Source organism: Gavialis gangeticus, unplaced genomic scaffold, assembly GCF_001723915.1.
Source record: "Gavialis gangeticus isolate Ggan-Ray unplaced genomic scaffold, GavGan_comp1, whole genome shotgun sequence".
Taxonomy (NCBI): domain Eukaryota; kingdom Metazoa; phylum Chordata; order Crocodylia; family Gavialidae; genus Gavialis; species Gavialis gangeticus.
Genome location: NW_017729004.1, coordinates 70,445,024 through 70,460,005, shown reverse-complemented (window position 1 = coordinate 70,460,005; position 14,982 = coordinate 70,445,024). Strand labels below are relative to the sequence as shown.

Genomic DNA, 14,982 nt, shown 5'->3' with positions numbered 1-14,982 from the left:
GGGGAAGAATGCTTCACCCTGGGGCTACTCACTACAGCCTACCTGGCTGTTTCCTGCCTTGTCTTGCTCTGCCGGAACTTTATGGCTTCAGGAAGCAGGAACCCAGTGCAAGGCATTCTGGGAATAGCTGTAGAGCAGCAGTGGAGGTTTCTGTTGCTTGTGGGGGGAGAACTGACCTATATTTTTGCTGCTGAATTCAGCATTTTTTTTGGCTTCTGAATATGGGCTTCAGTAGCCAAAAAATGGAGTGGAACTCATACCTAAGAGTAAGGGGGGTTTGCCCAACGTGCATTTTTTTAATGCCTCTATGCATACATCACTCTTACCAACTGTTAAACCTATGATATATTGCTTAAAATCTACTCTCGTATCTTGTACCTGTATATGCCATGCTGCCAAAGAGCATGAATGAAAATATTGTACCACACCAATAAACTCTTCAATGGCTAGGGGAATCTTTTACTGCTTAACATGCAGTGGAATGACGACAGCACAGAAACATGCAGACTCAAGCTGCCTACTCTGTCTGACTGAACTTCAACCATTAAGTTAACTGCTATTTACATTTAAATACTTTAAAATTTAAATGATTAAACCAGTTACCTCTTTCTGTTTTACTTTGGCAAAAAATATGTACATTTCAGATCCAAATACAGATGCACATGCTGCACCAAACTGTCTACTTGTGTTAGCACTTAACACTTGGGAAATTCCAAAGCTCAATGATGCAAATACCAAAAGTTTATAAAATATATTTGGTGACAAGCACCCAGCCTTACAAGAAGCATTCATTCTTACCTTCTTTGTGCTGCCTTTTTTATATTTACACTGCTATAGCAAAATAACATTTGTCATGAAAGAATGCATGTCAGCTACATTCAAGTGATTATTTTATTACCATATATTTTGTTTTACAAACTTTCCTGAAATTCAGCAAGAGCACTACAAAGCCATACTCTAGCACAAGAAATGTATTGCATGACATTTGCAGGCATAGCAAATTACAGATAAGAACAGGACAGAAAAAAACAAATTCGGAAAACTTTTACAAAACTGGATAGTAATACTGATTAACACTGAGTTATAATCTTACTTATAACAGAGCTGGAGGGCTAAAAACACATTAAAAATGCCTGTGCACTTTAACAATGGTTTGGTGCAGATCTAGAGTGCACTAGTAATCGCAGTTTTGTTGTAGGCATAGGTAACACAGAAAATAAGCTGATATTATGCATATAACAAACCTAACTTGTTTGCAGTAAGGCAGTAAACTAGCAGTACTGCTTCCTTGGCACTTAGTGATAGGACAACAAGTATTTGGTTTAACTAAACTGATAAACAAGATATTTCTATTGATGTAAAATCTACATTATCCCTTTGAACCTTTTAGTTTTACAGTATTTATATAATCATCAAATCCACTCTTAAATGGCACACTGACTAGAAGATGCTTCATATACTAGTTTAAAACAAGACCTTAAATAAATAAAAAACTCAAATGTTAAAATATGATATGGGTCCAGGTGCTAGTTCAAAACTTCTAGTGATGTCTTTTACTGAAAACAAGAAGTCTGACACATTTTAAGGAACTGACTCTCCTGTTATAAGCCACTTAATGGGTTTTCCTGAATAACAGCTGTTTATTAATACAGTTTTTTGAAGAAATTTCACATTTAGTAACACTGAGTAAAAGAACTGGTAAAGTCTTACACCCGAAAGTTCTGTGACAAACTGAAATTTGGTCTAGCAGATCACATTAAATACATTTTCCCTCATGGAAAGCCTATTTTAAAGAAGAATGATTTCAAATTTTCAGTTACTGTCCTTGTATTAAACAATATGAACACCAACCTAGATGGAGCTCTTTTTCTCCTTTTTAACAAACTGTCTACAACACCATTTATATTATATATACCAAACTTAATAAACATTTTTCTTTATATATAATGATGTAACACTTTAAAATTAACTGGTTTAAAATATTTTACAAATGACATCTTTGTTATATATGAACTATACAGCATTCGAGTACGCAATAATTTGAACATAAACACATTTTTATATCTCACTTAGACTAGTATTTTGCACCAAACATTGGTGTCAACAATTCTAACAATCCTCAGATAAAAAAAGTTTTCTGCTTTTTTGAAAACAAAAATTACAAAAATCCTTTAATTACAAGGATATCTCACTAAAACCTGAACTAAAATATTTTTGATTATGTATTTTGCGCAAAAAACTTTAAAAATGGGTTTACATACATAAAAAGGATAGCTTCTTTCTCTAAGAGTGCAATTTATCAGGGACATTAAAACAGCAGACCTCTTCCCCACTGAGATGGTTAAAAATTGCAGCCAATCAAAATGTGACGTGGAGTACATTTTTTTTTTTTTAAACACAAAAGTAAGCCTCACTATTGTTTGCTATTAAGAGTTCCTTTCCCTTGATTTAAAATGTAACCCTTTTTAATATCCATTTTAATGAAAGTATTTGCATAGAGCAGCTTTGTATTATTTGTAAAGAACATTTAAGTGTTTTAACACAAGATAAGGCACATGTTTTTCAGCATTAATATTCTAAAACTAATCCTGAGAAATCATCCCCCACCTTTGAACCCACAATTCCCTCCCTCCCCCAAATCTGCTTCTTTTCTAACCCTGTTTACCTGAAGAAAGCAAAACGATAACATAGAATAAGGAACCCTTAGATGAACTCAATTCAGAACATTAAAAACTCTAGATAATGGTTTAAAACTTCTGCAGACACAAACTTAAGTTGAATTTACTAAAAGATGTATTGGGAAAAAAACAAGCAGCGAGTAGCACTGTAGATGTTACCTAAAAGTTCACGGAATATGGCTAATTAATTTATGGTGAATATTTTTCAGAAACAAGCTCCTTTGAGAAACAAGGTAGCCAAGTTGTGAGGCACTTGAGGTTGACAGTAAAGGAATGCAATGGATCTGTTTTATATAAAACCTAAAACTGCATATCATACCCTTGAATTATGCTTTTATTAAAGTGCTAGAACTGGAGACCTAAACCAAAAGAAGTTAAAATATCAAATAAGCAATTAAAGAGCTTAGTATGCAATAAAAGTAACTGCTTTTGATGCTTGTAGATTTAGAGCTTTTTAACTTTTTTAAAATAAAGTCTGAAAAAAATTCAAGTGTGAAAAGGTTTTCTCCTTGCCATTACAAATAACATTGTCAAAGTGCCCAATTTTTTTTCTTAACAATAAAACCATTTGCCTTATCTTATGTTCTACAACATGATGTAGTACGTCCTACACGTCCTACATATGTAATCCATATTGTAACACACATTTTCAGTCTGATGGAAATCAGCGCATGTTCACTTTTAGACAAATTATAATTCTAATTCCCACCCTCAGAATGGTAGGTCTTGGATTACCTATCCAAGTGGCAGATAGTGCAACCAACCACAACCTCTCAATATGTATTTTAATCTTTAAAGCCCAACTTCTTTAGCCTGATGACATTCTTCTTCACAATTCAATCTTCCACCAATACAAAACAACAAATAGGTCAATTAGCTCTAAATTACATAAATCCACTGGATGCCAAGTCTGAGAAGGGCCTGGGTTCTGTGGGATGATGAAGAGGCTGAAGGTGTGCAGTAGTCTGTGTGTTACTGATCACATTTAATTGAGGGGGATATGCTTCAGTTAAATTTCCTCCATTGAAACCGTTTTGGAACTGGAAAAAAATATTACAGTGGTTAGTATAAAGCAATACCTTTCTTTAAAGAAACCCCTATGACTAGGGTGACCATACATCCGGGTGTGGCCAGGACAATCCAACATTTTGTAGGCTGTCCAGGCACTTTGTCCAGTTGGTGAAAATGGAAACAAAAGTCCTGGACTGGCACCACCCTGCCTGCACTCCCTGGCCTGGCTCTTTCTGAGCAGCAGCTGGAGGCAGGGGTGTCCTGGGCTGGGCACTGTTTCTCCTGCCTGGGGCTGGGGGGAGAGCACTGCTGTGCATATGTGCGTACAGCACTGGGCAACCTTGTATTCTGGTGCCCTTTGTTCTCCTGAGCTGGAGGTGGGGTAGGCTGGTCTGGGTACTGCTTCTCCTGTCTGGGGCACAGTGTCCCAGATTTCCTTAAAAATATTATAGTCACCATGCCTATGACATGCTTTGAGATTCACACAGATAGCATTAAAGGTTTGTAATCCTAAAACTGCAAAAATTATTATTGCTAAGAGCTGAGGTATACAGGAAAACCAGGTTAAGGTAAATACTGCACAAAACTGGAATTCCTGATCAGTAACCCCACAAGGAGTTACTTAGGACTCTAAATACTTGAGTCTAATAGTGGCTATTGTATTTAATTTGTATTTCACAAATGAAAGAGCCACCTAGCAATTCTAAAATTAGTTCTGATGCTGAAGACTTGATTAAACTTTTGAAGTATTCAAATACTGTCAAATGGTAGTTGATTGGTGGGTGCCACTCATGATTCTGAAATCAAATCCCTTTTCTCCAAGGTACTCTGGGAGACTATTTTTTAGTTAAAAGACACTTAAAGAGTTCCTCCTTTTTCTATAAATATATGAATGCGAAATGCCATATTTTTAATGGAAAAAAGAAAAACCTTCCATACACTTTAAATCTTCTCAAGAGTAACTCCTTGAGACAGTGAATACTCTCTAGAACTGTACATACTGCATTAAGAAACCAAATGGTGAAATCCTGATTCCTGCTCTCAAATGAAATAAAAAGCACTGCAATATTTAGAGAAGTGAAAAGTTATACAAAAATACTGGGGGATCCTAATCCTTCTGAAGTCAAAGGTAGATTTGTTGCTAATTAACAAGTGAAGAATTAGGCATACTGAATGTTCCTACAGATCCGATTTGTAGTGTAATTTTCACTTGTGGAATGCACAGTCCACCTCAAATTTCCTCATCAAGAATGCTACAATTAAAATCCAGCTAAACACCACATGCTGAGTGCAGGTGACTGTTTTTAGCTTCTACAGTACTCCTATAACCACACAGTCAGTCCACTTCATAAACTGGAATTTGCTACACCGACTATAAACTGGAGTTTTCCTTGAATGAATAATGACCATATCTATCTGACAAAGCCAAATAAACCAAATGGCTGTCATCAGTTTTGATAAAATGCATTTCAGCAATTTTCTTTAAATATATTTTACTTGTGGGATTATGTCAATCAGCTGATGAATATTTCCTGTACAAAACTGTGCTTCACTTATGGAAAGAAAATAAAGCAAACAAATAAAAAAATCCCCTCAATTCTTTGTAAAGAGGCCTCATATAAGCTTTTAAGTAAAGCCATAAAATACTCAATATACAAATTAGGCAGATCTTTGGAAATTGCTTTTTTAGCTAAGACCATTATTGAGATTTGATGGTAAGTCTGCATTCATTTTTTTATTCTAAATGGCTACAGACAGCAGCTACAGATTCAGCTTTTTAATGCAAAAAATGACAATTCCTTTTGAGATCATTTATACCATCGATCCATTATTCCAGCTACAGAAGGGAAAATTCTCCTGGGTCACTTCCCTTTTCCTCGGTATTTTCCTTTATGTTTCTCTGTTGATGTGATTACTTTTCCATATTTGGATGGGTCTGTCAGATTTATCTGAACAGGTAAAAATAATTAGTTTGGGTGGAGAATGATGAAGAGGAGACAACCAAAGGGGTACTGATCAGACATAACTTTTGGAACCACTATCAAAGGTTAGGACACAATTTTTTGTAAACATATACTTTGGTTCAAACAGTGATAAAGGAAGCTCTATGGTTGTGCAAGAGCTAGTCAGACTTCTCTTTTGCCTTATAATCCATGAGTAATATAGGCATGGAAGGATAAAAAAAATGAATAACCATGACTCTCAACCTCAAATGAAATTTTACCTGCTTTACTGTAACAATCAATTCTTTTCCTCTCTACAGTGAACGTATCTTATATATTTAATTTACCTTTATAGTTCTGGTTTGCAATATATTCTTTATAATTACTGCTTCAAGTGTACAAATTTGCCTTTATTTCCTATTTCTCTCATGCAAACACAATTATTTAAAATCGCTCTTTGATGGCAAGAAATCTAGTCTCCATGATACAAATATATTTAAAGCTGGGTTTATCTTGGTTGTTCTACATCTCCTCTGATATAAAAAATTAAGAAATTTTTTATGAAAACATAAACAAATCAGAACATGATAGTTTAACACTTTTCACAGCTAGCAGCATTATTTTTAATACATAAAGCAGTATGTTTTTTTTATGCAAACAAATATAGATCAAAGTGGATATGGTCTATTTGATCAAAGTGTAAAATGGACACATTTTTCATTTTGTGTGAGAATATTTATCAATATAAAAATAAAATGAAAAACCAAAAACAGTTGTTTGTAGCAAAAATCCCACTCCTGTGTGCTCCCACAAGTTCCAGTCTTTCAAGTTCCTGTGTATATGGCCAATTGTGTCTACTGGCAGAACCAGGGTCATAATTACTCTGCTGCCTCATCAAGACATTTGATGCTCCATTAGCCCAAGTAGCACAGGGAGGCAGTTAATTATACAGCCCTCTTCAGAAAGCCCATAAAATGGTCCCACCCTGTCATTGCATGGCCGGCAATGTATCTTGTTCTTTATGTAGTGCTACCTTAAAACCTTCTACAGAGTTTACTGTCCTGGTACCTAAATCCGGTTCTGTGGTGCATGGACCTGTAGAGGCTGAAGACACTTGATCTGCCTTCCAATAAACAAGTAAAGATACCATATCATGAAATGTACTATGTTAATTTGTTCTAACAACCAGGCTAGTAGCGCTATTTCTATAACGGTGCATAACATGACACTGTGTTAGTACTATGAGAACCCAGTATGGTATTCTGCCATGAAACATGAAAGAGATAAAACTACTCAATATGAACAAACAAGGGGGAATAATTTAAGTGGTTAAAAGTTATATTGTGAGAAATGAATGGCCTACACTAAAAAATGAAAATGTAAACTGTTATTACATGAAGTAGAGAATGGAATAATTCATGTACCAGTATTAGAACTGTATAAGAAAGCGGTACTATACAGGTATGGATTTTGTGTAAAGGACAATGCTGCATAGGGATGCTTCTCATGGGAATAAACCTGGATGGGCCAGGGGATGTTTTCCAGGCTTAGTACCTGGGGCTCTGAAGGATTAATACCGCTGGCTGGATTCAGGCATAGTGCAACCAAATGCTGCATCAACTTTCTCATTGAATTCTGCCAAAGTATCTTCAAGAAAGGGAATAAATGAATTTTGTTCTTTTCTACTGTCCATATTATTCTACTTTGATTATGAAACACTTTAGGTAGTGACCATACAAATTTGAAATATTTAAAACAAGACAACTATTTTAAATCTGTATTCACTTTTTGGTTTTGACTGCAAGAAGTGACATAACTTGCAATGGTGAAGAGTGAAAAAAGTGACTGCAGCCAGCAGCTTCACATTCACGTTCGGTTGTGAACCAGAAGTTGCCATTTGCGCTTTGCCCTGGGTGCCTGGGCATATCCATAAACTGCTGCATGCAAGTACCATAAATGTCAAACATGTCTGCTGCACTATAGTCAGATTTTAAAAATCTTTTCACATTAGTTTAGTTTTTTGGAAGTTGCTTAAACTAAATCTGTTTGCTCAGAACCAGAAACAAAATTGCATTTTAGGGGCAGCATCTTAATATCAGTGATGTTCATGTTCTGCTTTGAACCTCATGTATTATCATATTCAGTGCCATTAATGGAATAGTTACATTTTGTTTTTGAGTATGTGCCTAATTTACTTAGCACTTGTCAATTTTCTTTGTTAGTCCTTAACATTGATGTCAACAGTGATTAACAGACTACTTGGATTTTTATAAACATACAACATATTTATAAAACTTAATTCTTAAAATATTTCATGTGTAAACCATAGGCCACATATATACCAGATTCTCATCTTAAGTAAATATGTACTTTTACACAGCTTGAAAATGTATTTACATTACGTTCACATGTGAAGGAGGACAGCAATCCATGATCCATACACACTTTATATGACACTGAAATATATTAATATCAACTTTAAATTTTAATTTTAATCTGAACAGTTAACTCAAATACTGATAATATAACCTTTTTCATACGTGCTACGGAGGATGTCTAAGGATTTAAGGGGTATTTCATGATAACAAAATTTGCCAGGTAACTGTGTTGATAGTGATCTTATTTTCTTATAGCTATTTTGCAGGGAAAGCCTCAACTTCTGCTACTCTGCCAGTTTCCCTCAAACCTAATTCCAGGTATAAGAAGATGGTTAAGTGAGGTTTCCCCTTAATACTTCCAACTGAGATGTCAGTTGGGAAGGTTCCTGTGATGTGGATATGGAATTGGTACCAGGTACAATGTCTGCAAGTGCAAATCATGCTAATGAACATATGATATAGTAGCTTTCATTCATTCCTAATCTCTGAGTGTTTCAAACCCAGTGATTTAATAGATTCTATATCTTATAAATCATCTAGTTCTCTGCTAAAAACAATCAGAAAATTAAGGGAATTTAAAACACCCCCATTTCCCATACCTTGTGTAACAATGCTTGTTGACTTGCCATCATAGGATTATACTGCATTTGATCCATACAGTTGGGTTGAGTTTCTGGTGGGCACTGGTACATAGACACAGCACCTGCATAACATGTTTGAGGAGTCAGCATAACTGGTTCAGAATTTATTCCACACCCTTGATTCTCAGGGATGTGCTGCAAACAATTGAGAAAACCTTCCAAGCTGGAAGAAGCAGGATAGGTTGATCCATCAAAGCTTCCTACAGGGAAGTCTATTTGAGTAAAATCAGAAAGCTGTGGTGCCATGCCTGTGGGTTGCTTGTAAGGAATAAACTCTTGTCTACATGCATAAGGTGCAACGCTGACTTCCGATTTGTAAGTGCACTCTTGTGTAGTTCCATGGGTGCTGGAAAATGCATATTGCTCTGGCTGTTGTGAACAGCCAAGAGGTACACTACTGGCAGAATTCCAATTTGAGAACATCCCATTGACCTGCATGTGCTTCATTTTCTGACATAGTTGCTGCTGATGCTGTTCTACCATTTGTTTCTGGTACTGATGAAGTTGTTGCTGGTCAAACTCTTGCTGTACCAAGCAGCTGGCATTCTGAACCATGGGCTGTTGCTGATGGCAACCTGAATATAAGAAGTCAGCTTTATTATTTAGGGAATCTTGAACATATGTCAGGATTTCATCAGTTATGTCTATGTCTCCAATATCATCCACACCAGAAAATTCTGTTTTTAAAAACTCCTCGTCCTGCTGAATGCATTTTATATCTTCAAAATCAATACCCAGACTTTTCATGATGCTGTACAAATCACTGTTTTTGTTATCTTGAAAGAGCTCTGCACTGTCTTCAGGCAGTATGAAGCTGCTTTCTTGGGGGCACTCAGTTAGCTCCTGCTTCAGAATGTTATTTCCAACTGGTAAGAGATTATCCTGCCAGCTGCTGCTGATAACATTGCCCAATTCGTCCCTGGCATCTGTAAGGAAGCTTCTCTCAAAGGAAAGCTTATTTGATGCCGGAGGGCAGAGATACACAGACTCGTCTTGCCTTAGCATGGCACCCAGCAGTGATTTGGGATCAACAGATTCTTTGTGTAGTGTAGCTTTGGCAGCAGCTCCTTTCCCACTGGCACTTTTCATCTTTGCCTGAGAAGGATCCATTAGGCCTGGCACTGGGAAAGTTACCTCATACAACACAGCCTCACCAGTGGCAAACATGAATGGCAATTTCATGTTTCGCTTCCGTAGATGCTCTGCTCCTTCTTCATCTCTGAAATTAAAACACACATATGGTACAGTAACTGGAATGCTACACTAATTACAGCAAATGTTTAGTGCTACTTTTGTCCCTTGCAATTGAAACATTAAAAAAGTTAACTAAAACTCAACTTCAGTGGGTAAAATGAATAACAGATTATGAAATAGAGATTAACTGTAATGCCACTGTACATTTCCAAAAATTATATTTACATAATAACATATGCCATGTTTTTTCTATAATACTATGATTTGAGAATGAACATTAGTGCACAATATTCTGGCAAATAAATTGTTATTGATTGGCTAGATGTATGAATAATTCAGTACTGAATTGTTATTTTTCCCTCACTTTCCAGGAAGAAGTGCTGAGTTTCTATGAATGATGATAAAAACACAGTTAGTACTGTACAGTGAGGCTAATGTCTATAGGTAAGTATTATGTCTATGCAGCTGCGGTTGGGTATCTTCTTTTCCCCAGCCTAGATAGGGTGAAAATTAAAGGTCGGGTTGAAGTACTGTTGTACCTGAAGCCTCAATGGCATCTGTCATGATCAGCATTACATACAGATTCGGACAATCAAGAGAGGAATTTATCAAGAAAAGAAGTAGTGCAATGATTGTTTTCAACACATTTAAAACGATTACAATAAAGCCTTCTGCTTCAGGACAGAGAACACTTCATTTCAAACTGAACAAACCTCCCTTGCCAAATCCTTGCTTAAGATCTACAATTCAGATTATGACTTGGAAAATTTTAAATGATACTGTCATTATATAACAACTACTTACGTAAGAGGCCTCTGTGTTGCTATGATGTAATCCGGTCTTCCATTTTTGTAGACAAGGCGTGCATTTGCCTGTACCCAGGCCCATCGATTTTCTTTGGTAAGAAGTCTAAACACTGTCATGCCACTCTCTCCAGTTTTTATCACTAGAATTGATATGGTCAGACTTACTTATTTCAGTGCAATTAAAAAACAATGAAACATAGAATTATGTTCATAGCACACTGTGTGAAGAGCAATTTTATACTGAATAGTGGTAATTATTATAGTGTAAACATATATCCATATTATAACATTATGTTCTCGAAAAGGCCATGGAGACATGAAAACTAAGCCCATTTAACCCCAGGAAATAAAACTAAATGATACGTTGGAAGCTTACTTGCCACCATGCTTGACATTAGTTACAGGTCAATATATAAAAGCCAAAGCACAAAAATAATTTCAAGAAATCCATTAAAGATTGAGAATACCCCATAAGAATCATTGTCCATTATTTCCCCAACTGCAGGGACCACTAAATACAAAAGCAAGTATATGAAAAAAGCCTTGAGCTAGTTTACAGATAAAAGGCAATAGTAATGATAAACATGACAGAGCGTTTGCTATTAATTCAGATTGTGTCATGCTTTAATTTTTATAGCACTGGCACGATAACAGTGGTATAACAGTGAGCAGCTTAAATGTAAATTTTTGAAGTCTCCCTCAAAAATGTAACTGCTATTACTTTTCCTGCAAATTCCTTTAAAGTATGCCCACACTTTAATTATATATAAACTGTCAAGATAATTGCATCATCAATAACTGCATTAAAACTGAATGAGAAAATTAAGTTTAAAAGAAAAATAAAGTTTTAAGAACTGTAAAGAGAAAATAATCTATTATAGAGAACACTACCACTGGAGAAAGTCAATATGGAGATCCTCACTTCACTTCTTCCTAGAACATTTCATTATTGGATATATTAAATCTCCAAACATAGGAAGTTCTAAAAAGTTCGGAACATGGTCACAAACTCCTCCAAGACCATTTCAGGCTGGACATAAGCAAGAACTTCTTTACTGTCTGAGCCCCCAAGGCCTGGAACAGACTGCAGCCAGAGGTGGTGCAAGCAACTACTCTGGACTCCTTTAAGAGACATTTGGATGTTTATCTTGCTGGGATCCTGTGACCCCAACTGACTTCCTGCCCCTGGGGCAGGGGGATGGACTCAATCTCCCGAGGTCCCTTCCAACCCTAATATCTATGAAATCTATGTTTCTTATTAGCACCACCATTTTCAATCCTGGTCTCAGCCAAAACTGGAAGTAATCAGTAGTTATCTTTGAATATCTTCACTCTCTTTTGACCAGTTTTTAGTTGGAGTGACTAAGTCGATCACCAAGTTTTTCTCTAAGGCTTCCCAAATTCGTAATATCTGTGGGTGCATCTATACAAGATGCTTACTGTGAAGTTGCCTAATTAGCTACACAGTAAAGAGTCACTGCCAACACAAGAATTGCTGTTAGGCCAGAGTAAGCTGATTAACTCTGCCATAGGATAGTACTGCCCAACACAAATACTATTCTATGGAGGAGTCATTTACTCTGCTGCACCTTATATGTAGACAGTGACCAGGACAGGCTGTAGCACAAGGGTGCTACAAGGTGGGACTTCCTTCCAGACAGAACTGCATTGTAGCACCCTCGAGCTCTAGCCAGACCCTCCACAGCATGCTGAGCTGAGCAGAAGCAGGCCTGGGCTGGCAGGCTGACCCTGCCAGCCAAGGCTGTGTTGCCCTGGATCAATGTGCTGCAGTCCTGGGTGCTGTGTACCCAGGAGCAATAAACTGCAGCATTAACTGCGCTGGAGTTTATTGTGTTCCATTAATATTCATGTATAGATGTGTCCTGCATGTACCAACTCTAAGTGTACTCTACATAGACACTAAACTATGCAAGCACACCCTGGGAAGAAGCCCACATCTCTTTGTCATCTCTCATTGATTAGGAGTAAAAGACGGCTACCAGTTTGCTCTGCAACTAATTATGAACAAGCAGGGTCACAAGTGTTTTAACTATATGCAAGTAACCTAAAACCTACCAGTAAGGACATTAAACATTCTTTCAAAAGACAGCAGCAGTAAAAGCGTGTTTGCTAGTAGGGAACCTCTTAATGACACCTCCAAAAGCTTCCAGAGAGCACAATATTACAAGTGCCAGAAACAAAGGACCGAAAGAAGTTCACCATATCACTGGTTGACATTAGAAATAAAGTAGTATACTGTACTTCTCATCTTAAATAGCTCTTGAGCAGAACACAATAATAGAGATTTATAAAACATGAATAGACATCTTTAGGGATTAATTTTTGTTAAGAAAGCTAAATCAGGATCAAAAAAAGCACTCAGTTTAGTCTCTGACAGGAAACCTCTCTTAAAAGTAGTCCTTCTGCCCCAGGGACGTTGTTGAAATAGCGACAGTTGAGCTATGAAGAAGAGGAAGCGTGAACAGCAAGATGCGACAGGAACTGAGCTATTTAAGTGGAAAGGTGTCTAGATAGGAATATAGAATACTTCTTCCAGCATAAACTGTTACATGTAGTACAAGGACATCTACATTGAAAAGTATTTATTTTGTTAAAACCTAGATTAATATAGGCTGTGTTATACAGTTCTTCAGTATAATATAATCTTGGCTTTGCTTTAGCGGATTGCCTTACCAGCAATTAATTACACTTACTTCGGACATGATTCTCAGCACAATAAAGCATATCAGCTGCATGAACAAACTGATAACCTGTTCCTCTCATGCACAACTCTGCTTCAGTATATCCCAGAACAATTTTCCCTCTGTAAGACAAAAAGGAAGACCTTCAGTTCTATTTGCTGAACCCATTCACAGTTTAAACAAAAAGTAAACCTCCTGTAGATATAATACATTACTTATAGCAAAGGAGGACAAGAAGATTTACAACAGATAATATGCAAAGGTATGTCTATAATTCCCGTTAAAATTTCAATAAAAAGATTGCATGATTTAGCTATGCCATTTTCAATACATAGAACTAGGGCCACAAAAAAGCTAGCATGTTCAAAAACAGAGGCTTAAAGTTAAGTTGGGTACTTAAGCGTGGTGTTAGGAGCCTATGAATATATTAGTGGACAAATTTCTGGCAATATAGTAAGGTAAATACTCCTATTTACCTTAGGGTTTACCTTAAGGTAAATACTCCCATTTACCTTAGGGTTTCTTGGTCTTTTATATAGCAAAATTTCTTATTGCTGTGTGCCTAAATATGGAATTAGATAGCCTAACTTTAGGGGGAAAATGTGCTCTTGATTTTCTTACTTAGTCTGACAGGTATTCAAAATTCCAGGCAATTTTCTTCTAGTAAATACTCTAACCACAAATATGCTGTTTTTGTTAATCAATAATCTATGGGCCCTTATGTTGTAATGAAGAAGTTGCTGAGATACTCTTGTTGATTCTCCTTTAGCAGGCCAGAAGCATGTGCCACTTCAACCCTAGTCCCATTAAAACAGGAGAATATTTTAAGCACTTCTTTCATCTAGTAATTAATTAGGTACCTTCTGCCATCTCCAATGCCAAAGACACACCACTCACCTAAGTTCAGTTTAGGAGTGGATACGCATTCTGCTTCCTAATAGTGTAAAACAGCTGTGCAAGAAATAGCCATAAGAGTTAAACATGACTCTGTAAAAGTCCTTTTGAAGGGTCAAAAAGATGCAAATCAGGGATGGGAAGGAAGAAATGAACAATCAGTAATTGTGAAGGAACTGGGGGGGGACAGGTAACAATGAAAGGTGACAGGGAAAGGGCAGTATGGGGCAGGGACTGGGAAGGAAATGAAAAAAGAAGGGAAGCAAAAGAAATGCAGATACAATGGAAAGACAAGCAAAATGAACTGACAAAGAAAAGGAAAAAGGGACATAAGAAAAGGAAAGAAATGATTTGGACATAAGAAGAAAACAAGATTGTGGAAATTGAAAGATAAATACAAAGAAAAATGGGAAAAGAAAGATAGAAACGTTATGGCTCACAAGTTTTTTACTCGTATGCCTACTTTTCTCTATCAGTATTTTGAGGAACATGAGAAAAGCTTGGAAAATGGTGGACAACAACCTGACTGCATTATGAAGTCAAACTCAGATGGCCAATTACAAATGAAGGGGAAGCCTAAAAGCACAACAAATCTTAAATTTGAAAAGGAGGAATAAGGAGAAGCCAGAGGGCTCTTTTTGGCTGGAGCGTGAGCAACTTAATGGAATTTTTGCTATGCTGATCTGTCACCTGCTAATGTAGTTGTCTTTTTTTTTTTTTTTTTTTTTTTTTTTA

The 14,982-nt window shown here is 36.5% G+C and overlaps 1 protein-coding gene across 2 annotated transcripts in view; it reads right to left on the bottom strand.

Moving 5' to 3' along the window:
* Positions 1-873: 873 nt before the first annotated feature.
* The window catches only part of AHR (aryl hydrocarbon receptor), a 118,054-nt gene continuing 103,945 nt past the window's right edge, over positions 874-14,982 (bottom strand). For both annotated transcript variants that reach the window (XM_019508525.1, XM_019508526.1), the window contains exons 6-9: positions 13,366-13,475; positions 10,650-10,791; positions 8,610-9,870; positions 874-3,718 (exon numbers count right to left, since the gene is read on the bottom strand). In XM_019508525.1, the coding sequence (XP_019364070.1) occupies positions 3,563-3,718; positions 8,610-9,870; positions 10,650-10,791; positions 13,366-13,475 (1,669 nt within the window). In that variant the 3' untranslated portion in view covers positions 874-3,562. The remainder of the gene's footprint in view (positions 3,719-8,609; positions 9,871-10,649; positions 10,792-13,365; positions 13,476-14,982) is intronic.